The sequence below is a fragment of the Mauremys mutica genome, chromosome 7 (genome assembly GCF_020497125.1).
Source record: "Mauremys mutica isolate MM-2020 ecotype Southern chromosome 7, ASM2049712v1, whole genome shotgun sequence".
Classification (NCBI taxonomy): Eukaryota; Metazoa; Chordata; order Testudines; family Geoemydidae; genus Mauremys; species Mauremys mutica.
This window is the reverse complement of record NC_059078.1, coordinates 16,427,325-16,451,355: the sequence shown is the minus strand read 5'-3', so window position 1 is coordinate 16,451,355 and position 24,031 is coordinate 16,427,325. Positions and strand designations below refer to the sequence as shown.

Here is a 24,031-nt window from a genome sequence, read left to right as displayed (position 1 = left end):
CAGGAATGCAGGGGCAGAAGTAGTCTTGGCACATCAGCTGGCAGCCCCAAGGGGGTTTCTGTGATCCAACCCGTCACAGGGGAATGCTAATGTGGCTCATTAAGATGACTTTAAATGCATTGCCTTAGAATGCACTGGTGGATCAGGGTGTAATATTTATGTAGCCAAATGAAAGTGATCTATATGGGAAATTCTGAAGCACATTTACTCCACAAAGTAAATATAAATTTGAATGTGTGCATATATCTCCATATATGTACATATTTATACAAGATATGTATGTATGTATTGTGGCAAGGCACCTTCTCGGTCTCACCAGCCTCAGATGCTTTTAGCCTTGGCAAGACAGGCTTGGGTAAAATAGTCCCTCTTGGTGGCACAGGGGAAGTCCGTCCCTTCTCTCCACCAGTCTTTTTAGCTTGTTTTTCTTCCTTATGGGAGGGAATGCAGCCTCCCCTCCTGGTGAGGCTCACTGTCTTGCTGCTACTAACCTACTGGCGGAAGGACTCCTCCTCTCTCTCCTTCTCCTCTCTTCTCCCAACAGGAGAGGGTTTAAAAAGGTCTCTGGCAGCCCTTAGTTGGAATCAGCTGATCCTAACTGACCTCAGGTAACTCCCTCTCAGCTGATCCTAATTGATTTTCTGGTAACTCCTTCTCAGATGACCCTGATTGACATGTAGTTACCCCTCTTCAGTTGACAGGGAGTAGGGTCTTTTAAACCTCTGAGACAGTCTTCTACCTCCCCCACAGCAGTCTGTCCTGAGTTTATCACAGTACGCACATACTTTAGAGGGAACTGATTTTGAAAAAGGCAGCGGTATCTGCCTTCTGAAAATCAGACCCCTTTGAGTGTCTCAAGTTAGGTATCCAAAAGCTAAGACATCAACATATGTTTAATTTAAGAAAATGTAAGCCAACACAATTAAAAAATATGATTAAGGAAAGTCTACAGTAATATATACTTTTCCAATTAATTCAGCTTTTGGTTATATGAAATAAAGCAGATCATCAGTTGCCCAGACCAGAACTACAGTCTTTGTGATCTACACAAGCACTTCCTAGCATATACAAAGGGAAGCATTTTATGGCATTAAATCTATAACTTTTGAATCTCTAAAAACTGGCACATGGAATTTCATGTGATAGTAATGGATGGGGAAAATCTGCCATGCCTGAGCAAAGCCAAAGTTAAAGACCCTTCGGCAAGGCTACTGCCCAGGCCAAGGGATGGTATCCTCTCCTACAGAAAAGAGCTGGCAGAACCATAACTTCACCAATATAACTGTCCACTGCCATGGCCCTTGCATTTGACTTCAACCCCTATGAGGCACAGGTGATATCTCAGCACCCCATTAGGGCTGTCCATCATCTGCCACCTCACGTACTCTCCATACCCTGCCCATTATGCAGTAAAACTGCACTGGGTCTACTGCTATCCAGACTTTAAGACCCCCATTAATCAAAACACTACATCCCTATTGAGCAAGGCGCTTATAACCATGTGCTTAAGTGTCATTGACTTCAGTGGATCTTAAGTAGATGTTTAGGTCCTTTATTGAATCAGTGCCTAAGAGCCCAAGGCACAGAGTGCAGCATTTCTATACAACACTCTATTAAAAGTAGACTATACTAAGTTATGATACTGTAGAACATAAGACCCTTCAGGGGCAAATTCACTTACATTTTATCGATTTCATTTCCTGTCTATCAATTTAAATGGAAAATATAGCTTCTTGTTTTATTTATTTATTTTTGTCAGAAGAAATGTGCTGGTAAACTTTTGGGAGCAGATGCTTCCTGCTAGATGATAAAAAAAAAATGACATTAAAATGTCTGTTCTCATTTCACTTAGCTTCATAACCAAATGATAAGAAAGAAAACACAGCAGTCCAATTTACAAATCTGGAAAGCTTTCATGATAAGATACACACACACACACAAAAGGTAACAGTTTCACCAAGCAAAAAATAATACTACATAACGGTGATTGACATTCTATAATTAACAGAATGCTCTGAAACTTTATCATCAGAGATCAAATAAGATGGTATAATTGGTCTGAAACAACATTCTTAGCTATGGAAAACATTTTATACCATGACTATTATTCACTGTGAACATTTTGAAAATTGTTTAGAAAGAAGGTGCACACCCCGAAGAAAAATGTCCTCCTTCTCCTTACCCATCGCCCTCTCGGTAGGACTAAGCAGATGGCAAATACAGATGGTAATTACGGATGGATGAAATGGTTTGAATGAGGCAAGAACCTTTTCATGTTTAAAGAAAGTTCAGGAAACATTTGCTGTTTTTTTTTTTCTGCCACAATTTTTTTTTGCTTTCAGATTTGAAGCAAAATTATCATTACAATGTGGGCAGGGAAGATCTATTCTTACAGTATTTTTCATGCAGCTTACACCAAGATGTACTGGAAATCTTGTGAGAACATGTTTTTTCTTCCTAATGAGACACTCAGACCAATTTCCAAACAGAAGAAGTTCAGAAAAGTTTGACTAAACTCCAAAGCTCCAAATGCTTATCCTAGTATGAAGGTGCCTCTCCGGTCATACTGATGTTCATCCATAACTAGTATTAACACTATTAGGTTTGAAAAGCTAGGCCATCTTACCATGCCTTCCCACTATTATCAAGCTCTTAGAGAAAATGTACATGTACACCTTATTGATTATATTTGAAATATGACTTTAAAGACCACAGTTCCAAGTGAACACGCAAAATGGGTAACTGCAGATCAAATTGAACTTAACTAACTTTATGGTTAAACACTGAATTCCACATTGAGAAGTAGGAATTAACTGGCTCAGTGGACACATTTTTGGAGATGCACCCATTGTGCTGACATTTGAAATGTCGCCGCAAGAGTTTAATTTATAAAGTATATACCTTGACCATGTCCCTGTGTCAACCGAACGTACTGCTTGCAACTGAATACTCAATGTTTTCCATTATGTATAATGTATAGAACATGTTTAATACACAGTAAAGATATTGTTGGGAAATATTGTAGAAGACTTTCATACAAGTTACCACTGGTCCACCAATTTATTTGTCTATATCTGTGGTGAAATTTTAGTATCTTTGATAGAAATGCCCAGGGATGCAATATAGACAATATGATGGTGACAGAAATTGCTTGTTTTTCCACAAACAATATCCCAATATGTTCTTTAGGTATTTATAGGAAACTGAGATGTAGTGCATTATAGTTCTGAGAGGAATAATTAATGAGGCAGTAGTGTAGACAGAGTAAAAAGGAATGCAAATATTTGATCTTCCTTTCAGTGAAGATACTGGAGCTCATTTTAATGTGTGAAACATGTTCTGCGGATTCTTTGGAGATCTGGCTTGACAGACAAGAACTACAAAATGACATACCAACAGAGGAGGTTTTTTCTTTCCATAGTGTCTCCTTTATAAAGAGCTTTTCTTTACAAATTAAATGAGAACATAAATTCTAATCAGCAAGTTTTATTACCGCAGAAGGATGCCAATTAGGTTTCTAAACATCTGTACAGACACAAAGGGGCTAACTAAGAGAAGCAGGATTAAAATGTAAAATCATAGGAAAAAAGAACAAAATAAACAAAAGTTGAGAAAGGAAAAAAGCATTAGCTGGAAACCTGTGTGTGTTTGTGTTTAGTATATATCTACTTTCTAATATATATACTTTTTATACAAAAGTGTGTGGGGGGGTGTATGTATGTATTACAGATAATAAACAGTTTGTGTGTGTGTACACACACACACAAATGGTGTTTATCATATATATCCCACTACTAGATAACTGATGTATAAAAACTTACAAATAATTTTATTCTTGCAGAAAATGTACCACCACAAATAGTATAGAATAGCATAGCATAGCATGACAGCTAGGCAGATAGGGGATATCCAATTTTAGGAGAACCTCAGGGTGTTTAGATTTAGCTTATTTTATGTTGAACTGATGTCAAGCCTCTGAATCGTACCATATATACATTTTTGTACATGGTCAGTGTATTTGTCCACCAGTGTATCAGTTAGATATCAACAATGTTCAATGAAATGAGGAAACATAAGAAACTGTGACAGAAAGACTATCAGAATAGAATTCTTACCCTCTATGGTTGCTCTCTTAGGCAGAATGGTGATTGCTCCCTCAGCAATGTCTTCTTGCTGAATTAGCGGATTTATTTTGGAGCCCCAAGTGTCTGATCCCACCCACAGAAAATGACCGACTTGATCAGCCCTTTTTGCTGCTGCAAGGATCTGCCTGTAGAAAGACACATATAATTCACACATGAATGCAAGATGACTGGAACAGTACTTAATCATCCAGGAAAAACAAGAAGGAGAGCAAGATAGCTGAATGAGCAAAATAACATACCAGTAACTAACTTTTATCTCAGAAATTTAACAATCCACACGATAATGACGATCTCAGAACAGTGTATCTTTCTCTTTGTTTTTTTTATTCTAAGTATGAACTCCTGGCCCCATTTAAATCAGCTTGAGTTTTGCCACTAAATTTCATGGAGACAGGATTTCTTCTCAACTTTTTTGTGAAATCTTAGTAACAATTGGCATAGTTACACTACTATAAATTGACAGAACCTTCACAACCCTCTGATAATTTAGAAATTACACCACAAATGACTCTGGAATAAGAAGATGTATTTCTGGTGAAGGGTAGATAGGGGATTTAATTGCTTTTCAGTTAAATTATTAAAATAGCCTGAAAAGCAAATGAAATCTGATCAGTGCAGGTGCTATTGAACGACCAAGTCATTTTATCATTAACAGCTGCAATTAGCAACAGCAAATATATTGTTTATTAATATAAGCATTTATAGGGCGCCCATCAGTGCAGTGTGTATAGCAACTTCCAAGAAACTCAAATGTTTTCCAAACATTGAATAATGAAGTCTCACAATCTCCCAGTGAGATAGGTTAGTGTTATCATTATCCTCGAGTCATAGAACTTTAAAGCTCTGAGCCTGCAACCCCTTGCACACTAGTGGAGTGCTGCTCCCACGCAGAGGCCCCCACTGCAGTCAATGAGGCTCTGCACATATGTAGCTGTCTGCCTGCACACAGAATGTTCAAGTGATTAGTAATTTGCCCATAGTTGCAAAGTGAGTCAGTCACAGAGTGAGGAACAGAACCGAGGAGTTCTGATTCACAAATCCTTCCCACAGCCAGCTTATATTGAATTAAAACAAAACACTATCTGGATATATTTAATATTTTGCCATAATTACATCAGTTTTGTTTACACACACACACGTTAAAGTGAAGTTACTAAAATGAAGAAATATCTATAGATTGTAGGATGGGGTCAAATTTGGGGGAAAACAAAATGGTGGCACACTCTGCACTCTACTGCAGCTCAGTCCCCACCAGTGCTTAATTTGTAATGAACGAGGTGCCAGGGCAAGCTCAAGAGGTGCCGGGGCTCTGCCCTGGCACAAATTAAGCACTGGTCTCCGCCCACTCAAAACCAATGTGCTCATCACTAGGGTGATGGCTAGAAGCTACTGAGGCATAGCCGAAACAATCAGATATCATAGAAGAGCAACATCAAATTTCACAGGTACCAGTGATGGTGCACGGGGATCACTTACTGGGACTTCAGGTCCCTCTTTGGGGCCCCACACTAGGGTACGGCACTGGTATGTTCAAAGATCTAGGATCTCTGTTGTGGCCCTGCACCAGAATGAACTAGGCTCAGGATTTTCTCAGTGGGGACCTACATAGGGTCCGGGAGCTCTCACTGGAGTCCCTGCACTGGGAGACGATGGATGTCTTACACTGCATCTTGGGGTCCTGCACTGGAATGTCCTAGGGTCCCAGTCTGGAGTCCTGCACTGGGGTGTCTCACCAGGGTCTTTCAGGAGCTCTGGCCTGTCTACACTGGGCTCTGGGGTCCTGCACTGGAATATTGTAGGATCCCAGTCAGTAGTCTCTCACATGTGAGTGCTAGAGTCTCTCATTGGTGTCTGGGGTCCTGCACTGGGCTGTGCTCCTGCTGCAGCAGCAACAGCAACAGCTCCTTGGACCTGTTCCTCTAGCTGATGCCCAGGAGGGAAGGGACTCTGGTAGCAATGGAGCCTCCAGCTCCTGTACCAGCAGAAGCTCCAGATTCAGTGGTGCTCCCTATGCTCCAAGCTGGTGGGGAAGCAACTGCCTGAGCTGAGGTTCTTATATTAATGTCTCACAGCTGCATTGCCAAAGTTTCATCCCATTTCTCATACAGGCCAGTGGAATCAAAAAAGTTGGGAAGGAGTAGAGCAAAATGTTGGTAACTCAGCATGGTTCTGGTATGGCATTTGCTTCTAAGCCCTCGCAAAGGAATGAGTGCTCTGAAAAGTATGGATGGCTCTTGCCTCCAGGTCAAGGCATTCCAGATACTATTGTAAGAATCAATGGCCTTTCCCTACTATTTATACTAGACGGAGTCCTTTGAGCAAAAGTCCACATCTGTCCAGGTGAAAGAGTAGTGATATTCTTGCTTAGAACAGTAATATATGAAGGTTTAAGATATGATTGGAAATCATTTGTGCATTAACTAGTCACTCTAAGACACAGGTTGGTTAAACTCAGCCCTTCATCCTTCCCATGTAGATAAGCTGACTTTTGTGAAGTTTATTGAAGAGGGTGGTGTCTTTCAGATGAATCTTTAAAAATGAATATTCTGTCTGCTATGTGAAAATATTAATGATCCCTTGATGTTATTTATAATACTAAAGATGCGGTCTTGTGACCTTGATCAAAATTCCTTTCCCCCATCCTTGTTATGCAGAATTCTGTATTTGTTGTGTGGCTTGCTACCACTTTCCTATAGCAGAGGTGGCTGAATGTCAAAGTTGGATAACATTATCCTGTAGCCCTTCCATGAGGATAACTTCCATTTAGATCCAATGGGAGTTTTGTATTCAAAGCAACTGCATAATCAAACCCTCAGATTGTAAAGAGCTTTGGGACCACCTGGGGTGTGATAGGATATAGAAAAAAAATCAGGACAATATTCATTTTAGACTGATTTTGAAATTGTAACAGTTATGCACATCTTATATCCTTTCATTATGAAATGAATTTCTTATCATAAGAGTAAAAATGCCTACCAAGAAATCCTTTTCCCATATAGGGTATAGCGAAATATAGAATCATAAAATCATACAACTGGAAGGGACCTCTACCCCCCCCCTCTTCTCAGGCTGCCTCCCTGCTCTAGAGGGAAAGAATAGCTCTCAATGGCTCCTGGTTCTTAATACCTCCCAACCGCTGCCTACCATGTCATAGGTTTATTCCCCACTTTGAACTTTAGCATCCACAAGATGGGGACCTGCATGGACTCCTCTAAACTTAAATCCTAGTTTAGATCTGGTAAAGCTGCCACCAACTAGAAATTCCAGTGTCTAGTACACTCCCTGTTCCCCCAAACTTTCCCTGGGGAACACAGATCCCAACTTCCTTGGATCTTAACACAAAGGGAAATGATCCATTCCCCCCACCTTCTTCCCCCTCCCCTTGTCCTTGGGAGAGATACCTTGATTCAAACTCATTGAATCAAACAAAGAGGGATTCACTTTTCCCCCCTCCCCTTCCCCTGAAAATCCAAACAAGGGAAGAAATCAAGCAAGTTCTAAAAAGAAAAGATTTTATTAAAGAAAGAAAGAAAGAAAGAAAGAAAGAAAGAAAGAAAGAAAGAAAGTACACTATCTCTGTAATACCAGGATGGAAAAATTTACAGGGTCTAACTTATAAAAGCTGGAGAGACTGCCCCTCCCTCCTCCTCAGAATAATCAAAGTAACAGCAAACAGAAATAAAGATATTTCTTCAGCTAACACACAATTGCAAATGTAGAAATCAATTATAAGACTAAACCGTCTTCTAACACTCACTATACTGAAATAGAAGAAAATACTTCAGGAAACCTTGGAGAACTTGAAAAATATGTCTGGCCTCTCTTAAGTCCAAAGAGAGAACGACAACTCAAACAAAGAACACAGACAAAGCCTTCCCTCCACAGAGATTTGAAATTATCTTGTCCCCTGATTGGTCCTTGGGTCAGGTGTCCATCAGGTTACTGAGCTTGTTAAAGTCTCTTTTACCTGTAAAGGGTTAACACTTAACTATCTGCTTATGACACCAACCTAAACCGTCCTTGCTGCAATTTAAGCCCATTGCTTCTTGTCCTATCCCCGAGGTTAAAAACAATAATTTTTCTCCCTCCTCCTTGTAACAACCTTTTATGTACTTGAAAACTGTTATGTCCCCTCTCAGTCTTCTCTTATACAGACTAAACAAAGCCAATTTTTTCAATCTTCCCTCATAGGTCATGTTTTCTAGACCTTTCATCATTTTTGTTGCTCTTCTCTGGACTTTCTCCAATTTGTCCACATCTTTCCTGAAATGTGGCGCCCAGAACTGGACACAATACTCCAATTGTAATAATAATCAGCGCAGAGTAGAGTGGAAGAATTACTTCTCACGTCTTGCTTACAATATTCCTGCTAATACATCCCAGAATGATGTTTCCTTTTTTTGCAACAGCGTTACACTGTTGACTCATTTAGCTTGCGATCCACTATGACCCCTAGATCCCTTTCCCCGGTACTCCTTCCTAGGCAGTCATTTCCCATTTAGTATGTGTGCAACTGATTGTTGCTTCCTAAGTGGAATACTTTGTATTTGTCCTTATTGAATTTCATCCTATTTACTTCTGGACAAACTGGTGACATGGTCTGATCACTTTGAATTTTAATCCTACCTTACAAAGAACTTGCAGCCCCTCCCAGCTTGGTATTGTCTGCAAAATTTATAAGTGTACTCTCTAGGCCATTATCTAAATAATTGATTAAGATATTGAACAACACTGGACCCAGAACTGATCCCTGTGGGACCCCACTTGTTATACCCTTCCAGCATGACTGTGAACCACTGATAACTACTCTCTGGGAACGATTTTCCAACCAGTTATGCACCCACCTTACAGTAGCTCCATCTAGGTTGTATTTCCCTAGTTTGTTTATGAGACAGTCATGCAAGACAGTATCAAAAGACTTACTAAATTCAAGATATACCACATCTACCACTTCCTCCATCTACAAAGAAGTCATTAAGCTCCTCTGCCATTTCCACATTTTATTACTGTCTTTCCTGCCTCATTGAGTAACGGGCCTACTTTGGCCTTGGTCTTCCTCTTGCTTCTAATGTATTTGTAGAATGTTTTCTTGTTTCCTTTTATGTCCCTAGCTAGTTTGATCTCATTTTTTGCCTTGGCTTTTCTAATTTTGTCCCTACATACTTGTGTTATTTGTTTATATGCGTCCTTTGTAATTTGACCAAGTTTCCACTTTTTGCAAGACTCCTTTTTGAGTTTTAGATCATTGAAGATCCCTCAGTTAAGCCAGGGTGGTCTCTTGCCATATTTCCCATCTTTCCTACGCAGTGAGATAGTTTGCTCTTGTGCCTTTAATAACGTCTCTTTGAAAAATTGCCAACTGTATTCAATTGTTTTTTCCCTTGCTTCCCATGGGATTGTACCTACCAACTCCCTGAGTTTGCTGAAATCTGCCTTCTTGAAATCCATTGTTTTTATTGTGCTGTTCTCCCTCCTACCATTCCTTAGAATCATGAAGTCTATCATTTCATCATCACTTTCACCCTAGTTGCCTTCCACTTTCAATTTCTCAACCAGTTCCTCCCTCTTTGTCCAAATCAAATCTATAACAGCCTCTCCCTTGGTAGCTTTCTCCACCTTCTGAAATAAAAAATTGTCCCCAATACATTCCAAGAACTTGTTGGATAATCTTTGCCCTGCTGTTTTATTGTCCCAACAGATGTCTGGGTAATTGAAGTCCCCCATCACCACCAAGTCCTGTGATCTGGATGATTTTGTTAGTTGTTTAAAAAAACCCTCATCTATCTTTTCTTCTTGGTTCGGTGGTCTGTAGTAGACCTCCTACCATGACATCACCCTTGTTTTTTTAACCCTTTTATCCTTACCCAGAGCCTTTCAATGATATACTATGTATTCTTCTGCTATCTCTCTATAAAGTGATCCACAGGTTCCTACAAACAGATCACTCCACTCCATTGCTCTGTACAGTCTTATTTACTTCGTCTACTCCATAAAGCCAGCAAGCACAAATGTATTAATTTTCTCAGTCACACTTACTTTATGTCCTCGTCGTTGGCAAAAATAACGACGGCCCTGGCATTAGGAGTGTCCAGGAGCTGCTTGATAATTTTATCAAAGTCGATGGCCTTCTCTTTGCGATCCTGGGGAATTTTCAGTGACTGGGCAATGCAGAGGCCACCTGTTTAGAGAAAAAGAAGAAGGAAAAAAATCTGTAAATGAAGAGCAAGGAGAAGAGTGTGGAAAATACACAGAAGTTAAAAATTGGAGGAGAAAAAAAAAGAAATCAGTATTCGATCACCATCCTGAGGAAGTAGTTAAGCTTCATGTTAAGCCTAGTCAGCCCTTCTTGCAGGTTTTGTTTGTTTGTTCTTTTTTCTCTTGGAAAGTGTATACTATGACAGGATACATACAATATGTGTGGATGGATAGAGTCACAGATGGACAAAAAATAAACCATGCAAAAGAGAAAAACAAACTAACCAGACAGTAAAGAGATGATGGAAATGGACAAGATAAAAAAAAGACTGAAATTAAAAAGTAAACTGGAAGGCAATACAGGTTGATAATGGCATAGACAAAACACACAAAATACTGAGCAACTTTATTTGGCATAACAGCTTTATTTTTTTAACAGCATAAATAGAAAGAAAATCCAAAGAAACTGCTCTGAGAAGTTAAATCAAAACAGGAATAATACAGAAGTCCAAATATTGTGAATACACAGAGCTCAGTCTCACACATGCTCGTTCATGCAGGTGTCCACCTTTAAATTGAACGTGGTTACCCCATCTGAATAAAAACTCAGAGTAAATATTTGCAGGATTTAACCCACAGTTAGTAACCAGAAGTAAAGAACAACAATTGTAGCCAGTATAATGGTAGCAAGATAGAAAGCCCTGATGTAAAAGCTACTCAACAAACATAATTCATATAATTAGGTTTAATTTACTAATCTTGTTTTAGAAAAATAGTTTCATTTACTATTTTACATCTTCTGTGGGGTTCTTCACATCAAGGGGCGATGGATTCATACTAATGTCTTTCTTCTTTTGTTACCTAATTATAGTATCTTTCATCTTTTATACCATCTTAGATACAAACTCTCTCCCTCAAAATACTTCATAGTGTTAATTAATACATTCTCAGTGATGCATAATAGGAAACAGCAGTGAGGATGAGTAATTAAGTAGCTGAAGCAAAAAAGAAAAGAGGTATTTTCAGATAAAATCTGTTTCATAGCAAAGGAGCAGCGGAGGAGAAGACACACACCGCCATGGGAAAAATCTCGGACTATATTTCTCACTGCAAGAGAATAACTCCCTCATGTGGAAATTTTTGTGTGGGTGGGGACCACTAAAGAGAGACTAAATACTCAAAGAAAAACCCTCATGTAGCCAAGCACATCTGTGAACAAATGTGTGGATTTAATACAGACAAAGACACCAGTACATGGGCCCTGCATTGAAGTGGACAGAGAAAGCAATTAATATCTACTTGCCACTAAGTGACTTTAGCTTGATGACCAAGCTTGCTTGCTCTCCCTCTGTCTCTCAGAATGAAAAATCTCTCTGCCTAAGGAGAACTTAAACTTATTAGCTGTGACTTTAAGGCACTGTTACTTTAAGGCCTCTCTGGCACTCCATCAAGCCATACTTTCCACTTCGTGTCTCCCTCAAGAGCTTCCCATTTCTCCTGTAAGTAAGATTTGGGGACTTGGGAGAATTCATTGAGGAAAGGGGCGGGGGAGATAAAAGCAGATTGCTGCAAAGTGCCAGACCTGTCATTTGAAAATATATACCCTCCTGCTACAATGTTCTTTCAAGAGGCTCCTACTCTGACATAGCAGTGAACAGAAGTAGGCATATTTCACAGTGTCAAGACTAAGGAGCCTTAGTGTCCTGGATGGAACCATTATTTAAACATCTCTGAAGCTAGTACTGAGGTGCTCTGTAATCTCTATAACTTAGATACAGAGATAAATCAGCAAATCTCCAGATACCATCAGAGGGGGAACCAGAGACGTGCACAGAAAATGATGGATGTGGACAATGAGCATATTTTAAAGCAGGTATCATGAAGAAACTTTAATATCTCTTTAGGCTGTGAGGGAGGGAAGATTGCTTTACAACGGGCTTTCCTAAGGTGTGTACAAGAAGATGCAGATATTGTAACTTTTCCCTGCTTTGCAGGTTGATGGGAGGAGAGAGTAGCGATAAAGACACAGAGGGAGGTGCGGGGAGATGAAGTTGAGAGCTGTAATCAACGACAAAGGCATTTCTGTAGTTAAGGCTCCAGCTGCATTAAAGATTGCTTGAATCCATAGAAACATGATTCTTCAGATAGACCAGCTGATATACTGTTATGACAAAGTTGGTAATGAAATTACTACTTGATATTGAATAAATGGGTTATATTTCCTATATAATATTTCCTATATACTTGATAGAAAAGCTTAAATACTAAGGCAGGGGTCAGCAACCTTTCAGAAGTGGTGTGCTGAGTCTTCATTTATTCACTCTTATTTAAGGTTTTGCGTACCAGTCATATATTTTAACGTTTTTAGAAGGTCTCTTTCTATAAGTCTATAATATATAACTAAACTATTGTTGTACGTAAAGTAAATAAGGTTTTTAAAATGTTTAAGAAGCATCAGTTAAAATTAAATTAAAATACAGAGCCCCCTGGACCAGTGGCCAGGACCTGGACAGTGTGAGTGCCACTGAAAAGCAGCTCGCGTGCCGCCTTTGGCACTCGTGCCATAGGTTGCCTACCCCTGTACTAAGGGCTTCAAATGTTGCAGCCACACCCCAGATAGATATTATGTATTCTGTGAGTCACACACTTTCTGCTGCCTGCAAGCAAGAGAGGTAAAATCCAACTGCAATGGACACCGGTTAAACCTGAATGTGTCTGAGGAATCTCTTTGTGTAGAGCAGCTGGGTAGAGGAGAACTATATCCAGGCCCATTTGAACTAGAACCAAAGGCCAGGCCTATGGTCAGTACTGAGAATAAAGGATTTGGGACTAAAGGAATTTCTAGGTGATAGTACCGAGGCCAGAAAGCCCTAGGGTTCTTAAAGCAGGATAATGTCTGAGTGTGCTGCTTTCTTTGGCTACACACAGAGGTACACACAGCGGTATCTTAGCTGAACTGGCCATTCAGTTTTCAAAAGCATCAGCCGTCATTTTTGCTACCTCTGTTCAAGGATAATAGGACTTATGTACATTTTGTGAATATAAACAGCTAAGGGGAAAATACCCTAAATTTATATCACCAAAGTCTCTTCCAATGAGAAAACAACCCACCAACAAACAAACAATCAATCAATCAAACAAACAAAAACCCAAATCTGCTACCATTCTGCAAAGGGGCAACAATATTATTTGTTTTCTTGGCCCTTCTTTGTCTCCCCCCAATCCAAATAGACCAGCACACTGCAAGAGAGCGCACACTATTTTAAAGTAACAGCAAGGTGACACACACCAAACACAAGCTAATGCCATTAGTCTAGTGTTTCCATTCAAGCTTATAAACTCATTCCGAAGAGTTTAAATCTATATTGAAGAGCTCATTACAGATAGAGTCATGTGTCATTTTTAATTCTGTAACAATAATATATTCCTAATGAATTGGATGGGGAATGCACCACAAATATGGCTTACTGTTACAATTTGTCCAAGTGGCATATATAGAATAAATTTCACTTTCTTGTACTCAACTTGCACTCCTACAACAAGAGGAAATGCACAGTTATTTAAACTGTCAAATGAATTCACAGTGCTCCTGAGGTAAAGCCCTCAGAAGGAATTAAGCAGTAAAATTGAGAAAGTTGCAAATTAAGGATTTTGTCACAGGACCACTGAAGTAATATATCACCCTTCACTGAAGAATAACTGGGAAATGCTCTGAGTAGCTACTAACTGCCATAGCAATTAGAGTGAATATCAGAGTTCTTCAAGTTAAACTGATCCTGGATCATTCCGCTGATAAGTAACTTCCTGGCATACCCATAGCAGCTGACAATCTATAAACTCAGCAGTACCAAGGAACCTCGGAGTCATCTCACAGATTGGTTTCACTAAGAATAATGTTCTAGAACCATTGATCCATTGCTGTTTTTCTCTAGTGACTTAAGAGGGAAATAATTGACATTTTGCAACCTAATGCAGAAGTCTTTTATAGTGATAAGTGGCAAATGGAAGGCATCTGAAAAGATCTGGATTGCAGTACATTTGAGAAGCTTGCTAGCTTTCAAGCAATGCTGCAAGCAGACACCATGCTCCCCGCATCTTGCTATCCTCAGTACAGTATATTCATCTGTGACGTTATTGACATAAACTGTGACCATATAGATCATTGTTGCCACCACTGTTACATATTTGCAGCAAATATTGTACAAAGTTTGTCATGTGAAGTGTCCATAAAAAGGTTATGCTTTGCTGGTTATGATTATGCTATCTGTATGTGTGTATCATTTTTGTATTTGAAGTTATGAACATGGGCTATGTACTTGTATCTCAAATATATTTGAGTCCAAGTAGCCTCAGTGAAGCATTTGGTCAGATTCTTGAGACGGGACTATTATCAGTAAGTGCCCAATCAATAAACACTTAACTGACAATGGACTTTGGGAGACACCAATCTAGATCTGAGCTTTCCTGGGAACATTCAAACTAGCATGTAAACAATGGCGTCGGCCTGCAAACTGAGTCATGCATGGACATGTGACTTGCCCATGTGACTCCAGACTCCATCTCGCTGCTGTGATTTTCTACAGTAAGAACAAAGTGGTGTCCTTCCATGGGCAGAAGATATAAAAGTCCCTGAAAACTCCTCTATCTTGTCTTCAATCCTGCTTCATGCCTCTGGAGGGACTTTGCTACAAACTGAAGCGCTGAACAAAGGACTGAATGACCATCCCAGCTCTGGATGTACTCCAGATACTTGATTTAAACCTGCAATTTATTCCATCACTGCTACAAGCCTGAACCAAGAACTTTGCCATTACTGTATGTAATTTATTCCATTTAACCAATTTTAGCTCTGATCTATATCTTTTTCCTTTTACAAATAAACCTTTAGATTTTAAAGGATTGGCAACAGGGTGATTTGTGGGCAACATCTGATCTGTATATTGACCTGGGGTGTGGGGCTTGGTCCTTTGGGATCAGGAGAACCTTTCCCCTTTTACTGGGGTGTTGGTTTCCATAACCATTCATCCCCATAATGAGTGGGACTGTTGGTGATACTGGGAAACTGGAGTGTAAGGTAATTGCTTGTTAGCCAATGGGGTAAAAACAAAGTCCTCTCTGTCTGGCTGGTTTGGTGTACCTTAGAAGTGAAAAAAACCACACCCTTGGGTTGTAACTGCCCTGCTCTAAGCAATTTGTCCTGAATTGGTACTCTCAGAAGTGTCCCACCAAGGGCATCATCCCAGAAGGCAGATCATGGATACTCATATTTCCATTACGTTTGGAGAGAGGGAGATATAGTGTTCTGGAAGCATAAACATGGTCCCTTTTTATGTTTGTACAAGCAGCTGCATCATTAAGATTTTGATTCTTTTTAGCACTAATGACATCATCCAAATATGAAAGGGGAGAGAGTAGAATTGGAAGTGTCATGGAAACATTGAAGGGCATAATTCATTCTCCCTTTGATGTGTACTGAGTCTCTCCCATCAATGTCAACAGGAGTTCTGCAAGTACATCAGCTTGGAGAATAGCGCCTTGATTAATACAAGTATATTTTTATGTTTTTTTCTCCCCATAGGAGATGTTGGAGAAATTTGTGGCTAGTAATATAATTTATCTTTAAGAATTCTGTCATTTTCCTGACATAGTCAAATAGATGGTTAAGAGGACCACAGTTCAAGATGGGTTTCTGATTGTGTCCTCAAATATTGGTACATGGCCATTTTGCATATGTTTTTTGGATAGCAAACCTGATTCACATATATGGAATCTGATTCACATACATAGAATAGCTGTATGCCTTAGTGGAACAAGCAGTTGCATTCATGAAAACAGGTGCATTAAAAGGAAGGTTGAGGGTAGCAATTTGACACACATTGTCTATTCCTAAAGTTTCCCAAATCATCATTCCAACAGCCAACCAACACTTACATAGCCCTGATCCTTGGGAGACCTGTTCATGTGTTTGCAGGATGATGGCAACCACCTCTTGAAACTATTTATTTTCTCTCCCTTGCTGTTCATAGAATTCTACCAGAGTCTTCTTTCTGGCATCTTTTTTAACCCCTTCCCTGGCACAACCAAATAGTTTTGTGATACCAGAAATAGACCTGACAGAGACATTCTCCAATTATGCCTTTGTTCAGCTTATAAGGTGTTAGGATAGTACAGCAATCCACAAAAAGGAGAGAGCATAAGACAAACAGTTTCCCCCAAACAATAACTTGAAATTTGCTTGGTTTTACAGTTGCTTGCTTTCCCAGTGGTATGCGCCTGTAAGGCAGACAGACCCACTTGTTTTAAATTGTTTCAGTCATTACATTTCCCCAAACTGCAAGACCCTGGCAGTAATGAGAGCAAACCCACAACAACATTTAGACTGAAACTCCAACAAGATCTCCCAAACTTTTTTTTTAGAAAACAAAACATAAAGCAAAGCTGGTCTTTTCCGTTTTGACTGGAAGAAAATACAGAGGGCTCTGATTAGCCACTCTGGGGAATTCTGACACAAGTAGGGTTAGTTCTTGGGAATCTTGGTAACAAGCTCAAGCACATGGGAAAAGCTGGGGGCTGTGACATTTCAACAGTTCACTCCTGCTTGGAGGCCTGAGCAGTAACAGATTATGGGACTGATCAAGGTATCTGTCCAGGTTATGGATCCTTTGCAGGTCATCACGGGGTCAAACTGAGTAATTTTTAAGACATCACCTCTGTTTTTGTGCATAAAATACAGAGTGAATGAATACCAATCACATAATTTGTTTGCTCCCTAAACCTTCTTAATCAGGTCTGTTTTCAAATGCTCCAATGTAACATTCTTTACTTCATAGCACACACTGTGTCATCCTGCAGTAGGTGTCGGTGTGCTATTTATTTTGCCATTCTCCGCTGGGGAAAGGCAAAGACATTAACATCAGCACAACTATACAATGTCACAGTTGGCTCTCCGAGTGGTGACTGCAACATGTAAGGCCATATCAAATCTGGGTGAGACATGAATTTTAAAACATGAACACAATAGCAGAGCCAATGCCAGTCATGTCAATGCGAAGGAACAACCGCTGGTGTGAAAAGGATTTTAAAGGTCTCTTAACATTCAACTAAGTGTATTCAAACTGGAGCGAGTCTGCTATGTGCTGTTATTTAAGAAATTGACATCTATGTGATTCAAGCTTAATTCCTGTGAACCCTCAGAGATAAATTAAAGAGCATCTTAGGAATTACTCTGTTACACTGCCTCTTCATTCTGCGCAACCTCTCTCTGGCTTTATTGCTTGTAGTTTTCCTAGGTCACTTATTGACATTGGTGCACCTGAAAGAACCTACTTCAGACTGGCAAAAAACCTGGCTTAGCCCATTTGAAACCACGTTTGAACTTTGTAACCATTGCAAATGTTCCCCTTCCTTTTTTCCCTAAAGTATGCCAGACAGATGCCAGAAATATGAGGAAATAATTTAGGGGGGAAAAAAAAGTCTGGCTCCCATAGGTATTTATTGATTTTGATTTAAAAACAAAAACTCCAAACCATGTATCCAAGACTCTGAGCATCCTTTTCATATATTTAAAAATAACATAACATAGGGCTTTACAGACCACATAGGTCTAAGCGCTAGGGTGGTCATCTCCAGGACCTCCTTCCTCAGGCAGACAGTGCTGTCAGAAGATAAATCAAGCCCTTCTATTGTAAAAAATAAATGTAAAACCTAGGCATTTGGAACAGGAAAGAGCAAATGGGCATCTGCTATAGACCACCAAACCAGGAGGATGAGGTAGATGAGGCTTTCTTTGGATTACTAACATAAATTTCCAGATCACAAACCCTGGTTCTCATGGGGGACTTCAATCACCCTGACATCTGCTGGGAGAGCAATACAGCAGTGCACAGACAATCCAGGAAGTTTATGGAGAGTGTTGGGGACAACTTCCTGTGCACGTGCTGGGGGAACCAACTAGAGGCCACACTCTTCTTGACCTGCTGCTCACAAACAGGGAAGAATTGGTAGGGGAAGTACAAATGGTGGCAACTTGGGCAGCAGTGACCATGAGATGGTCAAGTTCAGGATCTTGACAAAAGGAAGAAAGAAGAGCAGCAGAATATGGACCCTGGACTTCAGAAAAGCAGACTTTGACTCCCTCAGGGAACTGATGGGCAGGATCCCCTAGGAGGCTAATATGAGAGGGAAAGGAGTCCAGGAGATCTGGCTGTATTTTAAAGAAGCCTTATTGAGGGCGCAGAAATAAACCATCCTGATGTGCAGAAAAAATAGCAAATATGGCAGGTGACCACCTGGGGTTGGGGAGGGGAGGTCTCTAGGGCTTAGTGTAATGTGTCTGTCTTTTATATCCTGAATTCAAGTTACAGGGATTCACCGAGCAAGTGTACACATCTGTAGCGCTGTGGAGCTCTGAGGAATAACAGTAGCTCCAGCATCCAGGCTGGGCTTCTGACAGATAGGAAAGTATGGTGTTTCTGTGCTGTTTCTTCATTAAAACTGGCTGGAGTCTCCATCAAAAGGAGCAACCATCCACAACAGAATAATTTTCATGACACTCAGGTCCCCCAGGAAGGCCTACACAGAGTACATGGACTTGGGTAGCATTTCTAATTCGTCTCAGTTGCTCGCTGAATGTGAAAGCTTGTAGATTTCCTTATAGTGCTTAAAGGTGCCTTGTAGAATATAGCATTAGCTGAGTCTGACTGGCATTGAGATGCTGTTACACATGCAAAATACATGTGCTCTATCTTATTTAGAAGGGGAAATTTACGGGTAGAAATGAGCATGCACTAACCATAACATGCTAGTTATTGCTAGGCTAAACTTCACATACATGCCCCAAAACCTTTCCCTCTTTCCTCTTCCAAGTCATTCTTGTTCCCCCAGCCTCCCCTCCCTGGCACACACACCGAGCCAAACGTACACATGCATTACCTGCACAAAGCTCATCCCCAGACACATGCCCACATTGCTCACTCCCTTCAGCTAATCACCACACCCTCTCGTCACCCAAGAGTTGTCTAATAAAGCCTTTCAACCGCACTAGCATATATTCAGTATACACTACATGTGACAGAGAAGCTACTTTCGGAATGCGGGCTGGGGTCGGGGTGAGTGCTGGATTCCTTTGGGGAGCTAGGAATCTCTCCCTTCCAGCTGTATGCAGATCCTATTTTGAATCCCACTAGGTCACAAATTATTGGACCTTTAAAAAGTGACACTATTATGTGTTTAAGAAGCTCTCTCTGACCCAAGACTGAAACTCACCACCCTGAGCCTCGGGCTGTGTTAATTTGATGGGATTCCCATCAAACTAGGGACTTTTTAAATATCAAAACCATAAATCCTACCCTTAAAGCAGGGTTATGACCCCACAGTGAAAAGTACATTAGACCCCATGAAGTCCACTAGGGACTTTATTATTAGTACTAATTTTATATAGAACATGCTCAGATACCATGGTGAAGAGCAGCACTATGGAATGAAATAAAACAAAACTAAGAAATATGCCACATTTGGGAGGAGGAAGGAGAAGAGACTTCTCTAGGAGCTTAATTTAAGAAGCTTTTCACATGCTTGGAATATCACATGCAATCCAAGGAAAGAGAGATTAGTTGGCAGAGGGCAGGCAAAGAGGTCAAATGTGTACACCTATGTCATGATTCCGCAGTTTATCACATCATTTTCAAACATGTAGTACAGGCTTGTATACTATGTATGCACAATCAATTTTGGAACTAATTTCAGCATTGTTCCTTGTATATTGTACAGCAGAACTACTGTTCTATGGAATACAAGACAAAAATCATTGTAGTAAAGACAAATCTTAGTAAGTGTAGTACTGCATTTAGTAGTTCCAAAGACTGACATTAGAGAGATTGCACGGAGGCGCTTAAACCACAATTCAGGGTGCCGTCTTTGGAAAACTGAGCTACAGAGTGAAGGAACTAGAATGATAAAGAGTACATCATAATCTTGACATAGAAGGAAGCCCTGCAACTCAGAGACAGAGTCATTTAAACTGGCACAAAACCCACAAACTACCCTCAAAGCAATTATTGAAAAGTCAATACAGAACTCAACTGCCTGTTTGGGAGAAAGAATAAAAGTTATGAGGCACTTGGTCAGGTATGAAGAAGAGATTTTAGGGTGATTTGCTTGGGATATGTCGGGCTAGGTGGGGGCCTCTCATTCACTAGAGCACTGGTTTAAAAAACAAAAAAACAAACAAACAAAAAAACCCAGCCTGATAATCCTGATCAGCAGACCCAGAGCTTCAAATCTGTCCAGAAAGGCAAAATCTCTCCTGCTCTAGGGACAGCACTGCAATGCAAGCCTCATGGCTACTGCTCCAGCCCATTGCCTACAAAACTGCCTGCACCCTCCCTGTTTTGCTGGTCAAGGTGTTGGGGCCACTGCCCTCCTCAGCCTGCCCCCCAACACCGCCCATCATACTGGTATATTTAGTGTGGGACCCTTGTCACTGACAGACTCTCCCTGCCTGGGATCTCACCACAAGGCTTAAATGGTGAGATCAAGACAAGCCGCCTGCTCCTGGCTGATCTTTCACCCTTGTTGCGTATGTCAGTGTGTGAGATAAAAGACCCCACAACTAGTCTCATGACTTTCACCTTCTAGGAGAGAGAAAAAAAGTCTCCAGAGTAAACAAAATGAAGATGCTAAGTTAGACTATAACTACCTTGGTTGGTGAGTGTATGATGACCATGCATTTTGCTGGTCAGTCTTCAATCCCACCTCTTAGCGGGTACATCACAAATTGAGATGAACGTGTGGAAAGCCAGCAAGTATTTGCCTGTCATTGCACCATTTGGCCTCTAGAGGCCACCTTGGCATGAACAGACAGCTCAATGTCTCCCCTTCTGTATCACAGCACGGAACCAGCCACTAGAGGCAATGACAAGAATAGGCTGCAAGGGCGGTAGAACAATTTCCGGGTCCCTCCCTCTCCCATAAGCTGGAGCTATCTGCACCAGCTCCCTCTCAGTCATTCAAACAACCCCCTGTCCTCCAGCAATCCCCTAAACCCCAGCATCCACAGCCCACCTTGCAGCTCCAAGTCCTCTCCCTGCTACACACACATTGCTCAGGGCAGGGTGTATTGACCATGAGCCTGTGACTGTGTGCAAATTATTTGAAAATAAGCAAATTAAATTATTTATATTTAAATAATTTGCATGCAATGTCACCCATGGAGCAGAACAATCCTTGGCAATTATGAGCACCACAATAATTAATGTTGTTCTTGGATAGAGGTGCAGTCCAACATGGTGCAGATGGTTTAAGAACACTGGGTTTTGCAATTGAAATAGCTCATCAAAAAGCAGGGATAGTTCAGATCTGGGTTCCCTATTATCTGAACCATCAAAGCTCCTCCTCATCAATCCACAGTCAATGCCCCAGCCTCAATGCCCCTCCTTCATGCTACCTCCTTCCACTGAATCAAGACACATCCTCCCCAAGCCCTCTGCATCAGAGAGAGCCTTCGCTCTCTGTTGTTCCCTTCCCTTCTAAAGGGACCACCACTGCCAACCCATCCCCGACAGCAAAACATGCATGAAACCTTTACAGACTGGTAGAGGGGAAGGATCTAACACGACTCCCCTTCCTTTGAGCCTCCCAGTGTGTTTTGTTGTCTCCATTATAAGATAGTTTTTCCCCAAACAGTCACAGGATGGGTTGTGTGCCTGGGTGCTGAAAGGAGGTCCAAGTGGGAAGGACCGACCCTGCAAGCAGTGGCTCTTGAGCCACAGGGCTGGGCTTGGCTCACCACTCCAATGTTGCGATTTGGTACATGGGGTCACCGCACCACTTAGGTTTGGCTCAGCTACCTCTCTGTGGTGCTGTGACCAGGCAGTAATGCCCAGAGTAGCGATCTGGGCTTAACTCCATGGGACAGGAGCCACTACTGTGTGGTTAGTGTGGGGCAGGCTCATTTTCCAACTCCCCACAACTGCCCAGGTTAGGGTTGTGGTGCTGGGGCAGAGAGTGTCTCTACAGCTGGTCTGGGTCCCCTCCATGGCGTGAGGAGCGCAGCAGAGAAAGAGAAGAAACCTTGTGTACGATTATCATTTCCCAACATGCACGTGCGCGCACACACACACAAAAATTGAACCCTGGGTGAGTCGCCGAAAAAATAAAAAGAGACAATGCAGTTGGTGGGTTGCCTTAGTATCGAGTAAAGTCTCCAGGACATGCCTCTCTCAATACACCTGTTTTGTATAGTAACATAGTATTGACCTTTCATAAACATAACAATTAATAATTATATGACTTCATAATGACATGATCATTAACAGCCCTGGATGCTGTCATTCTCTTTATCCACAGGACAGGTTCAGCACAGGCATCAGTGCTGCAAAATTTTGCATGCTGCCCAGCCACTGTGCCTCAAAGTCTGGTCTGGAGCCACCATTTCTAGTGGAAGGAGTAGTCCTTTTCAACCTCCAAATTATTCAGTCTTTGGCCTTTCTGCCAAGACTGCCAACTATAATTCAACAGCTAGTGCTTGGACAGCCATTTTAAGAAGTGACAAATGGCATTGGGTGCTTTTGTTTTTGGTTGCTCAACTTGAGACATCTTGAAAAGGTCTGATTTTCAAAGAATGGAGGTAGAGTACTTTCTGGCGGGTCCCTTGAAAGTGCCTCAAAGTTGGGCACCGAAAATCACTAGTCTCTTTTGAAATTCTGGGCTTAAGAGCTTTACACAGAAAGATAAACATCTTCACCCCATTTTACAGAAGTTACATGCCAGGTTTTGTAAAGGGACTGCTCAGTGCACAAGAAACAAACTTTACTTACAGGACTGCAGGCAGAGAATGTGCTGTTTCATTCAGCTACATAATGATTAGGGAAGTGGAGAAAACACAGATTAACTAAACAGCAAGGGAGGTAGGGGCATAGCTCCAACCTATAACATTCTGAGTAATCTAGCTAATACCTTGATGACCACTTTACTACACAGAGTAACACACAGAAAGTGAGTGTTAGCTAGTCTATGTTATTCCTAGTGTATACCACATTAATATGTACTACAAATCACATTAATGTTTCTAGCAATATGAATGGGAATTCAACCCACACTAGTCTAGAAAGGGTTAATGAGGCTGGGAAGGGGCCAGACAAGCTGATAGTCCACACCCTGAAGAGAATTAGGTTTGCTATACAACACCAATTGATGATGGAACCCATCTGAGAAGGAACAAGCAGAGCAAATATAAAACAGACTGGGCGGGGCTAATCCCCAGAGCAGCCAGGAGGAAGCATCTCTAGTGGTGATGAAAAAGCTATTAATACTTCATACATTATATCACATATGAATGCTGGGTAGCTGTGCTAACTGAATTTTATTATGCTTTCCCAGAATAGTGTTTTTTCCTGTTCACTCATGCTCAGGTATATATCCCATAACACTTCGCAAAGCTGAATTCAGCTCTTGGCATGGGCAAATACAAAACCTCTTAGAGACAAAATACACGAGTAGTTTGTCCTGGAACAGGTTGGGAGGTACTTCCACAGCCCATTGGTACCTGGAAAGCAGTGTTCAAAAGAAAGGTACAGAAAAACAAGACAAAAAGCTGATTGGCGGGTTAAATCTTGAATAGCATATTAAATGTTATCTAACTTGTAAACAACCATGCTATATACTCAGCTAGTTTTGAATACATATTTCAGAAA

The 24,031-nt window shown here is 40.9% G+C and overlaps 1 protein-coding gene across 8 annotated transcripts in view; it reads right to left on the bottom strand.

Moving 5' to 3' along the window:
- The window catches only part of GRM7 (glutamate metabotropic receptor 7), a 790,597-nt gene that overhangs the window by 255,663 nt on the left and 510,903 nt on the right, over positions 1-24,031 (bottom strand). For all 8 annotated transcript variants that reach the window (XM_045025646.1, XM_045025647.1, XM_045025648.1 and 5 more), the window contains 2 exons: positions 10,182-10,323; positions 4,116-4,270 (listed from right to left, as the gene is read on the bottom strand). In XM_045025646.1, the coding sequence (XP_044881581.1) occupies positions 4,116-4,270; positions 10,182-10,323 (297 nt within the window). The remainder of the gene's footprint in view (positions 1-4,115; positions 4,271-10,181; positions 10,324-24,031) is intronic.